This window comes from Neolamprologus brichardi, chromosome 8 (assembly GCF_056152115.1).
Source record: "Neolamprologus brichardi isolate AB-2024 chromosome 8, ASM5615211v1, whole genome shotgun sequence".
Classification (NCBI taxonomy): domain Eukaryota; kingdom Metazoa; phylum Chordata; class Actinopteri; order Cichliformes; family Cichlidae; genus Neolamprologus; species Neolamprologus brichardi.
Window position 1 is genome coordinate 19,376,587 of NC_142111.1, and position 13,805 is coordinate 19,390,391.

General features: G+C 41.0%; 1 protein-coding gene across 1 annotated transcript in view; it reads left to right on the forward strand.

The window, feature by feature from the left end:
- The window catches only part of LOC102798336 (5-hydroxytryptamine receptor 3A-like), a 170,965-nt gene extending 158,112 nt beyond the window's left edge, over window positions 1-12,853 (forward strand). Inside the window, exons 6-14 of the mRNA XM_087845116.1 lie at window positions 1,997-2,160; window positions 2,741-2,785; window positions 2,919-3,028; window positions 10,567-10,736; window positions 10,860-11,017; window positions 11,713-11,923; window positions 11,995-12,168; window positions 12,321-12,391; window positions 12,629-12,853. Of these exons, the coding sequence (XP_087701242.1) occupies window positions 1,997-2,160; window positions 2,741-2,785; window positions 2,919-3,028; window positions 10,567-10,736; window positions 10,860-11,017; window positions 11,713-11,923; window positions 11,995-12,168; window positions 12,321-12,391; window positions 12,629-12,853 (1,328 nt within the window). The remainder of the gene's footprint in view (window positions 1-1,996; window positions 2,161-2,740; window positions 2,786-2,918; window positions 3,029-10,566; window positions 10,737-10,859; window positions 11,018-11,712; window positions 11,924-11,994; window positions 12,169-12,320; window positions 12,392-12,628) is intronic.
- The last annotated feature ends 952 nt before the right edge of the window (window positions 12,854-13,805 follow it).

The window sequence follows — 13,805 nt, forward strand, 5'->3', positions numbered from 1 at the left end:
CACTCCCACCTCATAATTATAGGAGTACCAGTGGGTGTACAAAAAGAAAAAAGAAAGGGTCCAATCTAATAATACGAATAGTAAACCCTGGAGTACAAGATAACAGTTCCTGAGTGTACAAGAGAGATGTGGAGAGTTTCAGAGCCCACACCCCCATACAGACACAAAACAAAACAAACAAACCAAGAAAAAAAAACACAAACATAATGAGTGGTCAGCTTAGTTGTAGAGATAAGTCAAATCTGTAAGAGAAAAGAAATATGTATAAAGTAGGTAAGTAAATGCCATCATAAAGCGCAGGCACAATAGAGTCCATATACTTAAACATAAGATAAAATAAAATAGAATAAAGTCTGAGCTGGCTAATTGGGAGCGTTGTGGGACCGCAAAGTCTGAACATGGTCAAAAAAGGGTTGCCAGATCTTAAAAAATTTGGCCATAGACCCACGCAGGGTGAATTTAATCTTTTCGAGTTTGCTAAAATGCAAAGCATCTCTGATCCAGTTTTCCCAGGATGGGGGAGAAGGGGACTTCCAACATAACAATAATCTGCGTCTTGCCAATAAGGTGAGAAATGCTACCAGATCCGCTTGGGGCGTCGGCAAGACAACTGTATCAGGAAGAACCCCAAACAAAGCAGTTAAGGGCACAGGTTGGAGGGTTAGCTGGATGATTTTTGATAAAGTCAGAAAAATATTAATCCAGTATTGTTTAAGGGATGGACATGACCAGAACATATGTATTAGAGAGGCAGGTGTTTGATGACAACGGTCGCAAACGGTCGTACAGCATACATCTTTAATGACTTTAATAAACAAGAGCTGGGTGCACAGGTTTCTTTAATTTCCAAAGGGGTCAAAATTATATAGTCAGACCCCTGAGAGGGACGAAAGGACCCCCTAATGATTTTGTCCCTCTCGGGGGGATACTCCCACAGGGCTTAAATCTGGGACTCTCCACCATTTGATCCTAGAACTGAAGAAGCTTATTGGATGAGAGGTGAAACGTCTTCAAACAACTTAAAGAAGTTCAGACGGTTTTCTTTCTAAGCTCCTTAGATTACGATGACCTGGATGACTTTGAACCTTCATAGACAGATTGTCCATATGAGCAACTGCAATTTCAGTTGAGCTTAAAAGTGTTATTTTTAGTCACAAGCAGAGCGTTCTTTCTTGGTTGGCATTTTCTTTGTCTATTGTGATGTAAAACTCACTTCATAGTGGACAATGATGTTGGTGTTTCAGCAGTTTGCAGTTTATGGCAGGTTTGAGCCTCAGTGATTATTGGGTTTGAGAACACCATAACCAAGTTCCCCTCATCTATTGGAGACAATTTGGGTTTTCTTTACCTACTACTTACTTTTGCTGTTATTTACAAATGGCTCCAAGAAACCTTCACAGAGTGTGTAATTTTAAAATTCTCCTTCTTAGATCTTCTGTGAGTTTGTTTTTTTTTTTTTTTTTTAACTTTTCCAGGTTCTTCTTAGAAATTGAGAACTGTGCCATATTGACATTTGATTCCTGGTCACAGACAAAAGGACAGATGAGACAGAAAAGTGCAAATGAGAAAAAAATAGAAAATAACACAAGAAAAAAGAGGAAAGGCTTGAAATATAACACACAATGTGACATAAGATTACATTAACATTGAAAGCAAAACAAGAAGTAACAGTATAGAAGAGATTTCCTTGGATCACAGTTATTGTTTATTTAAATTAACTGGCTAGAACATGACATGATGATAGAATATCCTAACAATGTTAGACTATTATCGGATTGAAGTGTCTAAACTTCCTGAATATCAAAGATAAGACATTGAGATCTACAAAATACAAACATCTTAACATTTTTTCCAGCTTCATCATCGTGTCTCTCAGGTCTCGCACTAACATGACTTTGTAGGTCATCCTGGCCAAACAAAGTTATGATGAGCATGAAAGTTAGCGTTTTTATACCATTTTTATATTCATTGACAATGTGTCTTTATATCATTTCAGAAGATGAAGAGAATAGTCCTAAAAGCTGCAGATATGTTGACATTATAAACTACCTGAACCTGACCCAAGACAAGGACATGTACATTATGACAAGGCCTGTGGAAAATTACAGTGATGTTACACACATACACCATATTATGGCAGTTGAAGCCATCTTAGATGTGGTAAGTTGTTCTGGCTAATGTTGCTGCCTTTCAAATAACGAATAGGTCATTGTTCTGGGTCTTTGACCCAATGTTTTGTGTTTTTTGGACTTCTGAATTCTGTTTTCCATGATTTGTTTTCAGTGTGACTATTAGTTTCCTTACTGTTTAGTTTTTTAACATTTATGTATTTTCTTTTTAATTAAACCTGACAGAATATTTGCTTCTTTTTCTTTTATCTGAAAAAGTCCCCTTCTAAAACAAACAAACAAATCATTAGTTTTTTCCACTGGAAAATGTTGTCGTCCACATTCAGTCAACATTGTATTGTACTGCCTCCACTTTTGTTTATGCTGTATAATAAAGGTAGATTTTGAAAATAACACACACAACGTGTTAAACTGTGCAACACATCAAGGGTGTTAAGCTTTTAAAACACTTTTTCAGTGTTTACACATTCTTACACATTTTTTTATTCCTACCTTTCATAACTTTTATTTGACTATTTTTGGGGACTTGCTCAAACTTCCTTCCCCACATGTGGAAAATCAACTTTGAAGCCGGGCTGAACTAACAATATGTTTGTTTTCTTTGCTCACAGAGGAACACTGACCAGAGCCTTGTTTCTTACATTTGGGTTCAATATGTGAGTATTCTCTTGGAAATACACAATTTTCCGTTGTTGAAATTCAAATGTGTTATAATCATTTCTTTTAATCCTTTCTTTCGGTTTTTCTCTGCTTGTATCTTTTTCTTCTCTTTCACACCATCCTCTGTAGCATTGGTGGAATGACTTCATATATTGGAAACCACGTCATTTCTGTGGACTTAGAAATATAACATTTCCTACTGCAAATTTGTGGACGCCAGATCTAACTATTGAAGAAAGGTAAATTTTATATGGAAACACACCCACACTTACAGATGCACATATAGTCACTAATGATGAAGACTAAGTATATATTTTTTAATTTATCAAATGAATTGCAAACTGAAAAGGAATATAGCCAAGACAAGGTTAGAATTAACAACTGCTAACTTAAATATTGACATTGTGCTTTTAAACTTTTCTCATCAAAGAATCATCCACTGTTAGAAATCTCAGCCTCACAGAACCTCGATGTTCTAGCTGTCTTTCTGTTGAATATTATTTTGAAGTACTTTGCAGTGTGCTTTAGTAAAGTGCCTCCCAGTTGTCAGTTTCATAGGCATTAATGCACCTCCATACCACACGCAGGCGTTTTGAGTTGGGTGCTGACAACAACCCAGATTATCCTTGTTCTCTTTAGTCCAGAATATGCTGTGTCAATGATTTCAGAAAAAGAATATACAATTTCAATTTGTCTGACCACAGAACAATTTTCCAATTTGACTCAGTCCTTTTCAAATGAGCATCGCCTAGACCTAACAGCATAAAGGAGGACAAGTAGGTGAGTTTTCTTACTTCCAGAAAAGCAGAGCCAGTGGCAGCTTAAAAATCAAAACATGAAATGTGACCATGAGAACTTCGCAAGAAGTTCTCAACTTATGTAAACATTTACCACTAAGCCTCAGCACCCATTTTTTTAAAGCACATTGTCAAGTGTTCTCTGTCTGTGAGGTGCCCACACTTGAAAAAGACCAGACTTTGAATTTCACTCAAATTTATTTTGATAGCTGATAGGTAGGTAGGTAGGTGAAAAACCTTTCAACACAAAAACAAAGAACATTTCATTAATCATTCAGGTAAATTAAATGCATTATACAGAATACAAATGAAATAACAAAAATATATACACTTCAGTAAAGCCATTTAACATAGCTAATGCAAAATACTTTTGTCTAGACTATCATTTAACCCAGTTTAAGTTAGTTTTACATTCATTGGTTTTTTAATTACAGAGCTGAGTAATTTCAAACAAGGAAGATGGAATAAACTGGTTCTTGAATACACAAAATGTGTCTACCATGCATTTACACTTTTTATAAACAATTAAATTTTACAAAGTATACATTTTAGAGTTTGCAAATATTCTAATAGAGAGTAGTATTAATTAACATAAATATGTGGGAAACACTATCTACATAAACAATTTATTCAAACTTAAACATTCATTTTAATATCAATATAATTTTTTAAACTTAAATGCAGTAACTACTTCCCAAACATAAATACATCTCCACAATTGAGCTTCTATAGTTCCCAAACATATAAGCAGCAAATACGAGCCCAAGAGCTTACCGATAGCCCGTCTAGCTCAAAGTCTTCCTCACAGTGGAAAGTGGATTGCTTGTTTGCTGTCCTCTCAGTATGTCGCACTTGGGTCAAATGACTGCTGCATGCATTTTAAGGTCTACTAGGCACGCCAGCCCTTGATTGCTCTAATTCAGCTCACCTGGCGGAGCGGCGCACACCAGGCCGCGCTTAGCTGTAGATTGCACAAGGTCTAAATCAGCAGCCATGCACAAGCAGCAGCACAGAGCAGGTAGTGGGCAGGAGGAGGAAGAGAAGAGCAACAGCCACACCTACTAGGTCAGCGCGACACCTCCCACTCGATCTTTGCTCAGCACTGACTGGAAAGATCGCACTCAGGTAGGCTGGTCCCTTGCTTGATCTTCCACCGGTAAAAGGACCACAAGACGCCGGATGTCCCGATGTAAAATGGTGCCCAGCTCAGGACTTCTGGTAGCAGATTTTGGACTCTTGACTGCAATGCTGGAACTTGGAGAGACCCTCACATGCACATCTCGAACAATCCCTCTGGAGTCAGGATTCACGCTGATGACTTTTGCGAGTCTGAACTGCCCTCTAAGGGCATTTTGGTCGCAGAGCCAAACTATGTCTCCAACAGCAATGTTTCTCTCTGCAGTATGCCACTTACTGCGGATGAACAGGTTTGGTCCAGCGAGTTGGCTCCAGGACCTCCAGAAGTTGTTGACCATGGTTTGTAGTTCTTTCAGCCTTTTGAAAGGATAATTTGTGAAGTCGATAGTTTTGAAGTCCCCACTTTGTGTGGCTCGACCAAGTAACAGATTATTCGGCGTGATGTAGCCAATGCGATCTTCTCGGCTCTGAATTCTGGCATCAATGGGTCTCTCATTTGCAAGGTTGGCAGCTAGCTGGAGTGCTGTCAGAAACTCACTGAAGGTAAGAGCCTCCGCATTGCCAAGCGTATGAAGGGCTCTCTTGGTAACTCTGACAGCAGCTTCGGTGGCCCCATTTCGGTGAGGTGAGTCAGCAGGAAGAATCTTCCATGCCCAGGTGGTCTCATTTTTGGCAGAGTATTCTTCAAGTGACTCCTTGTTTTGCTGTCTCAGGTAAGCATACATTTCTTCTAATATAGGTTTGGCGCCGACAAAGTTTGTGCCAGGATCTGACCAGATTTTTCGGGGATGGCCTCGGACAGAGGTGAACCTCTGGTAGGCAAGCAGGAAGCTCTCTGTTGATAGTGTGCTCGCTAGTTCGACATGAATGGCTCGGCTTGCCATACAGCAAAACACAACTCCCCAAACTTTCATGGTCACTCTTCTCTTGACATCATCCCTCACATGATAGGGTCCAAACAGGTCGACAGATGTGAATTCGAATGGTGCAGCAGGATTTGACCTCTCTTCAGGTAAGTCTCCCATTACCTGCTTACAGGTTCTTGCCTTTGCCTTCTTGCAGATGATGCACTGGTCAACAACCATACAGCGGTTCTCAAGGACTCTGAAGATCTCATCGGCCGAGGTGTATGTGGACAGGCGCAGATCTTTGGCCACTTTATCATCGAGGCTATCGAGAAGTTGGAATTTCTTCACTTCCATGGACCTGGTTGGTTCACCTTGCTTTTGCAGAGCCTCCCATTCCTTCCGCCATCTGTAGAACTCACGCTGGCTGCCGGTGAACTTTGGTAAAGCTGTGGCTTTCAGTTTTATGGCTGCGACCGGGGCCGCGTTGCGGACTGTGACAATTGCTTGGTCGGCATCTCTTTTAATTCTCTCTGCTTTGATCAGGGCTGCCTTCCCTGACACCAGCTTTGGAAGGCAGGTTTCGAGCTCCATTAGTCGACGATCACAATCTCGCCCCTCAGCAGGTGGAGCCCAGCGGTTCCACGTCTGGTACGCCTGCTTAGCTTTCTTCACCAGTTCTTCCAGATGGTGGAGCATAAAATCATATGCCTCCAAGGGTGTATCAGGCTGAGTGGATGTGACGTTCTCACACACCATTTCTGCTGATTTTAGAGCAAGGGTCAGTTCTTTTTCACCATATGATGTCCACAGTGTCTCTCTGATCAGGTGCTTCACCTCCTTCAACTTCTGCTCACATTCTTTCTCCGTTTTCTTGACGTCTGCTCTCTGTTGGCCCATCAGCTCCGGTGTGCCCTCTGCTTCACACTGCGTGATGTAGGCGGCCTCAAGCTCCTCATTCACGTCAATCACTTTGGAGCCCTCCGCTGTGAGTCTCTTGAAGGAATCCTGCAGCTCCTCTACAGACATATCCATGTGGGTCCTTATTATATGGTTGGTGAGTCTGGAAAACAGTCTCTTTGCAGTGGTTCGCTCCATTTTCAGCTCTTCGAGTGACTTGGACTCAGCCATGCTGCTTTCTTGGTTATTGATTGGACAGGCAAACGGCAAGTTGCGATTTCCTCCAGGCCCCCAGGTGGAGTCTTCTCCGTCTTTGTGGTGAGCTTTTGTGGAGTCTTCACTGGTCAAGGCCGGTTTCTTTACTGGCCAGGGCGGTTTTTCACTGTCAAGTGTTCTCTGTCTGTGAGGTGCCCACACTTGAAAAAGACCAGACTTTGAATTTCACTCAAACACACATAAGGCGCTTGTCCATGTGCAACAACAGCCTATTAAGTAACAAAATATCTGCATCTGAGTGGCCATCCTATCTGGAATACACTGTCAGATATCACAGTGTGACCCATGGTGAAAAAGGGGGATAAAGGGGAAGAGCTAGTACAGTGAAGAGAGGGTGGAGCACTGCTAAGAGGAACAGTCATGACAGGAGCACATAGAGGCTGTTCCTCAGGTCTTCAAGGGACATGTGGAAGAATAGGAGGACAGAAAGACAAGGCTCCTGCCAAAGCAGTGAGGTATGGGTGTGGTGTAAATGATGGGTACTCCTGAAGGCATGTGAAAAAGTGTGACCAGGTGGTTTGCATAAGCTGCTGGTGTACCTGATGTGGAGCAGGTCACCACCGGACTGGTTATGCATGCAAAATATTGCCAAAAGTATTCACTCTTCTGCCTTGACACACATGAACTTGAGTGACATCCCATTCTTAATCTATCCATAGTTTTCACCTGATGTCAAAGCTACTGGGACATGCCCACCTGGCAGGCAAAAACAGCACTGTGGTCCTTTGCCGTCTACTTGTTGAACTTGTTTGAGTTTAACGCCAGATAGTTGATGTAGTTTATGTGCTATCAGATGCACTAATTAGTGTTTATTTACAGCTGCCAGAAGGATGTAAAGTATGGCATCAACATATGAACACACCTCTTCTAACCCTGCCTTAGGCCAAATTGCACCATCCCTGCTCCTCCACAGTAACCCAGGCAGTTAGGGGTTTCTCATTTAAACTGTAGGAATGATTTACCTGGCATTGGAAAAATACTTGAATAACTTTACTTGCAATACACAACATCAATGTGACAAATTAATTCTGTGTGGACTTTCTGGCACTTTTCCACACTGTAAATGTCCAGGTCAACAAACTGTAAGATTTAATGTGTTTGAGCTAGCTATGTAGTGCTTACCTTTGCTTCAATGATGAACAAGTTCTTGTACTTCACCTGTTCCATGGTGGCATTGTTTACCCATCCAGATCGAAAATGTATATAACTGGAACTGAACTGGAGCTCTGTGAGAGAAGTCACCACTTTTAGGGATTTAAATAAAGCTGCTGGAACAGAATATGGATCACAAGTCTCCAAAATTCAGTTTCTCTTCAAACCTTTGTTTTTCCTCCATGGATAGACGAGCCAAGACAGATGAACAAACAACCACCTTTGTCCTGCATTACTACCAACTGTCTACTATTTGTGGTCACAATGGAGTAATGTTTTGCATGTCAGAGTAGTGAGTCTGATTGAAAACTATGGATAGAGTACAATGTGATTGTAATAATGATATGTCAGACATGTCCACACATACATGCTTTTCGGCATCTTTATTAACACTTATCAAGTTTGCTGCTACAAACACGCTCAGTCAGCTGCAGCTCTGCAGCTCACAGCCCAACTCACATCAACAACAACACTGAAATCCAGGACGCAGAAACTTTTAACCCGGTGAGGCGTAATTGCGGATGCCCTGCAGGTGCGTTCACCTCTCCAGCAGCAGCACCGCTGACCACGCCCTGCCACATACCTATTGCCCAACTGAGGCAGGGGAGCCATCCGGCCGAACCTGCTCCCCCCCGCGATCAGGAGAGGGGATTGGCCCAGACCGTCGACACCCCCTGCCCAGCAACACGAATGTGTTCATTCAGTGGTGGCAGTTACGTGGTTGGTCCGGGGATGGTCCGGGGGCCAACCATGTGGCCTCCACCTCCAGCAGGAGCTGCCCCTTGCGCAGCTCCTCCGCCTCTGGCAGACGTGGACCTTCCTCCGTCTCTGGCTGTGCAGGTTGCCGACACGGTGGCTGCTCCGTGGCCCTCTTTCGAGGAGCTGGGATGGGTGCAGGCACTTACCGAGCCCCAGCCACTCCCACATAAGGAGTGGGAATGGGTGAGGGGACAGGCTGCATCCTGGCTGTTTGCATCCTGGGGGCCGGAAATGACCAGACCTTCTCCACTCCCATGCACATCAATGGGAGTCGCCGTGGTGCTGACCAGGACTGGATCAGAGCCGCCAAATCCTTTGCATGCCGCACTCGACCTGGTCCTGCAGTTCTTCTCGCCGACATTGCAACACCACCACCTGCTCCTGCTGTGTGGCTGCCAGCTCGGCCACCATTTGGGCCAGCTCCTTCCCTTCCCAGCGATTTAGCTGTACATGTGCTGTGGCGATTGTGAAGTGGAGACTGTAGCTGCTGAGGGTGAACTACTGCTGAACCTTTGGATGGCCGACAAAACAGATCTTCCGATGTTTTCAGCTAAATCGCTGAACATGCTGGTAGGCAAGAAGTGAAGCAGCTCATGTCGGTGAGAAGTGACCATCGGGGAAGAGCAGACACAATCTGACCATTACCGGCACACTTTTGCATGGGAGGTTTTCGTAAAGCTTATACTTTGGTATTTCCGTTGATCCATACAATAAATTTGCATGTTAGCTAAATATTTTGTTTCCTGTAACATTTAGATTTAACATTTAACATTTAGATTTAAATATAATATTTACATTTAACATTTATCATTTAGATGTTTTGTTTTAAATATAAAAAGTTACAAATATTTTACTAAATGTTGTAAAAAAAAAAGACTGGAAAAAACATGTTTTTGTAAGGTTTTGAGCTAAATGTGGAAAAATGTTGCCGTTAATTTCAGCATGTTTCACTTTACAAACGGCACCCCATAATCCTTGAACCTTCCCCCAGAGAGAGAAACTTTCACAACAGGATTGTCTACAGAAACATGATTTAAACATCCATAGCTTGGTTCCAGGGCACACATTAAGTGTACATGACTGCAAAGCAAATGTGTTAAATTTAGTTATGTGGTGGAGAGAAAAACTCATCGGACCCTGAGCTCCCAGATGCTGCATTCACATTTCTCCCTGAAGTACAGACTGACTCTGGGTTAACACTTTAAGTCCTCACAACTCTCTGGTTGGTTTGGAACTAATCCTAGACTCGGAGGCAGCGAGTCCAGTCACGCAAAAAACAGAGTTAACAGCCTCAGACGGGATTACTGTCTCTTTGGACTCTGCTTGTTGAAAAGCACAGTGGGTTTTGGAATGATATTCAGAACTCCCCATCTTCCCCCACTAGAAACAGTCTTTGACATTGAATCAACAGGATTTTCAGTAGAGTCAGATGCCAAATTAACACAAACAGAAGCAAAAACATAATCGTTAACGGAAGAACTGGAGGCCCTGATGACTGTCTCCTGATTGGTGATTTCAGTACTGGAGCTAAACAGTTCAGAAATATGACCCCTATTATTTTCAAGGGAACAGAATTCAGTCTTTGAGTTCATAACATAATCACAATCGTCATTGCTGCTATCCTGACCAGGAACGCTGAAACCAGGCGAATCGTCCATGTTGAAAGCAGCCAACCCCTACTCACTCTCTTGATTCTACAGCTAAGGGTCTGGAGTAAATATCAGAAATACTCACTACTAGACGGTTCGTGGACAACAACACCACCGGTGGTGTTAGGTGTGTTGCAGCAGGGACACATGGAAAAGTTTCAGGACACCAGCCCTCGATGACTGGAGTTTGAGACCCCTGCACTACACTATATGAGCGTACCATATTTTGTGCCATAATCTGTTTTCATTTGCTCTCATACAGGACAGACAAGGACAAAGAGACTAAAAGTCCTTATCTCTTAATTCACTGGTTTGGTGCGGTCGAATACACAAATGAGCAGGTGGTGACAACTGCCTGCAAGATGCTTGTCTACAAATTTCCCTTTGATGTTCAAATGTGCAACATCACCTTCAAGTCTATCATGCATTCTGGTGAGTCAATATCAAGTTCTACTTACATGAGCTTTTCATACTCTCATATATCTAAACCATGAAATATCACAACATATAGTCCTTTGTTCATCTGCTCACATTTATTTTTCTATTCCCTTTTAGATAATGAAATAAAATTAATTTACAACAAAGACAATGAATCGATGACAGATTTGACACGCAACATGATGTGGAACCAGTACGAGTGGACGTTCGAGAACTTGACAGCCACAAACAAATCCAGCATTATGTATCCATATCAAACTGCAATTATTTACACTGTAAGTACTTCTTAACCTCTTAGGTCCTGGCGTCCACATATTGGGACATCGCATTTTAGGTTTAGACCACAATACTAAATTTTGCAAAGATTTCCAAATAGCAAAGAGAAATTAAAAATGCATGCCATGAAAGAGTTTGGGTCTTAGGAGGTTAAAGCAGAAACACAGATGTGGAAATTGAGTCATTAACCACATTTTAATAACATTTGTAATGAAAACAAAATTGCAGTTTGTTTTGAAAGGGTTTTAAAAACTCAGCAAAAAGATGTTTTCCTTGTGGTTTCTTTCCCCCGGAAGCATACACAGCATTTATTGGACAACTACTAGATTTCTTTATCCCCCTAACCCCATTTTAAGTACAATCTGAAAAGGCCACAAAGTCCTGCAGACTTTACCACATCCTCAGCACATCATGGCTTATACTGTAAACTTGCTGTTCCATACAGAAGATTATCAAAGTTTACTCCTGCCATGCTGAAAAAAAAACACATCTGTATCCAATAAAACTTTAAAGCAAAGCATTTGTCCTTGTATTACAAACATTATTTCATGTTATTATAAGTTATTGGTCATATTTGATAAGTTCTTAGAGGAGACACAATTACAGGCAGCACAAAGAACCAACAACAGCTAAAAGGCAATAAGGAATTCTTTATTATTATTATTATTATTATTATTATTATTTTATTGCACAGATCACGATGAGAAGGAGGTCAGTCCTCTACGCTGCCAATTTCATTTCTCCAGTGCTCTTCTTCTTGGTTCTGGACTTGGCCTCTTTCCTGATCCCAGATGCTGGAGGCGAGAAACTCAGCTTCAAGGTCACTGTGCTGCTCGCTGTCACAGTGTTGCAGCTTATTCTGAATGACATTCTGCCCAGCACTTCACAAAGGGTTCCACTTATAGGTAACAAAGTAGGGTTTATTTGACTGAACGCATTAATAAATTACATTACTGAAATAGTCTGCTCTCCTCAGCTATCTACTGCATTGGGATTTTTATTCTGATGCTGCTCAGCCTCCTGGAGACTATTGTGATGATGTATCTGATTGAGAAAGACTCTGCAGCCCATCACAATGAGATGGATGAAGAACAAAGCCTGAGTTCAAACTGTGGAGACAAATGGTTCAAAGCCAACTTCTGTGTTAGAGGTGAGATTAAGCCTGTGGATCTAAACTCATGTAAGCAGGTTTATCTTTAGTTATGGTTAAAATACCCACACATTAACATTAGCATTTACATAACATTTAATTATATCATTTTAATTGTGTACCCTTAATCATTTTGTCTAATATCCTCCCAGGAAGGAAATCTAGTGACTGTGCATCTGTTTGTGATGAAAGTGCCGATGAAACGCAATCTGTGACTGAAAAGGTGAGACTTTAGCTACATTTTAATGGGTTATTTATTTAAAGTGAAGTATAAAAATCATTGAGCTTGCATTTGAGAAATTACTTAGAGAAAGAGATCAAGGTGTTTGTTTGTATATTAGTAGAAAACCCTTTTATTTCAGTCACAATGGAAACAAACCATTGTGTCAAATGTAGTAGCAGTCAGTGGCCTAAATTTGTTGATAACTTTCTTTAAAATGTAAAAACAAAACTTTTGCAGAGGAGCAGCGACAAGCTGACAGAGGTGTCCCTTGGTCTTGAACAAGTCTCAGCTGAACTGAGAGAGATTGGGAAAACAATAAGTCTGCTCAGCAGTAACGAGAAGGAAGAGAAGTTCGGATACTGGGCCAGAATGGTTAAAAAAATCAACAGGGCTTTCTTTATTTTTTATGTCACAGTAGTCACTGTATTTTTGTCAGTTCTTGCTTCAGAGTGGACCAGCTAAAGTAAAATAAAATATGAATTCATTAAAAGAGACAGAACTTATGTATTATTTGTTTTTTTCATAAATGTCATTCATTTCAATCAGTCCGAAGAAAACAAATGTCCCATTGAGTACAGGTTGGTAAGGTGTTCACTTCTTATATTTAGTGATCTATTTAGCATCATCAGAAATACAGACCCACAGCTGAAGAAAAAATTCTGATATTTAACAGTGATTTCTGCTCCACTTTACTGTGGTGGTTTCAGAGCCCCAGCGTAACAAAAGCTGCAAGGAAATGACATTGTCATTTGTCGCATATTGTGTAGCATCAAAATTGTGAAATTCAGCATCAAAGGTTTGGTTTCAACCAGTTATGAGGTAAACTTGGGTAGTAGTCTTCATGACTATTTTCAGTGCTCCTTATCGCAATAGAAAAATTCCAACATTTAAAACATTATTAAAATGTACATTTATATTTAGGGTTGTGCAGTATGACAAATTATATCAGATGTTGATATTAAAATGTCTATTGTTTTATATTATACTTAATTCTTTATTTTGTGCTGTGTAAAAACAGTAATGTGATCCTTTGCCCTCCAGCCGAACATCTTCGAGTTGCCAGATAGTTGCTGTGCTATCAGATGCACTAACTAGCATTTATTTAAAGCTGTCACAAGAGCATCAAGTTTAGCAACAACATATGAGACACCCAGCTAACCCTGTCTTACAGCCCCTATCACACAAATCCCTGCTTTTACCTAACACTAAAAAAATACTTGATCAACTTTACGTTATGGCACAACATTAATGTGAAAATGAATACTACCGGAACATTTCTGGCCATACAATGTAAATGTCCAGGCCAGATTTTTGTGTGGTAGCTGTTTAAGCTAGCTATGTAGCATTTATCTTTGCTTTAAAGATAAGCTATTTCTTTTTCTTTACTTCCCACATGGCGATATTATTTACCCAT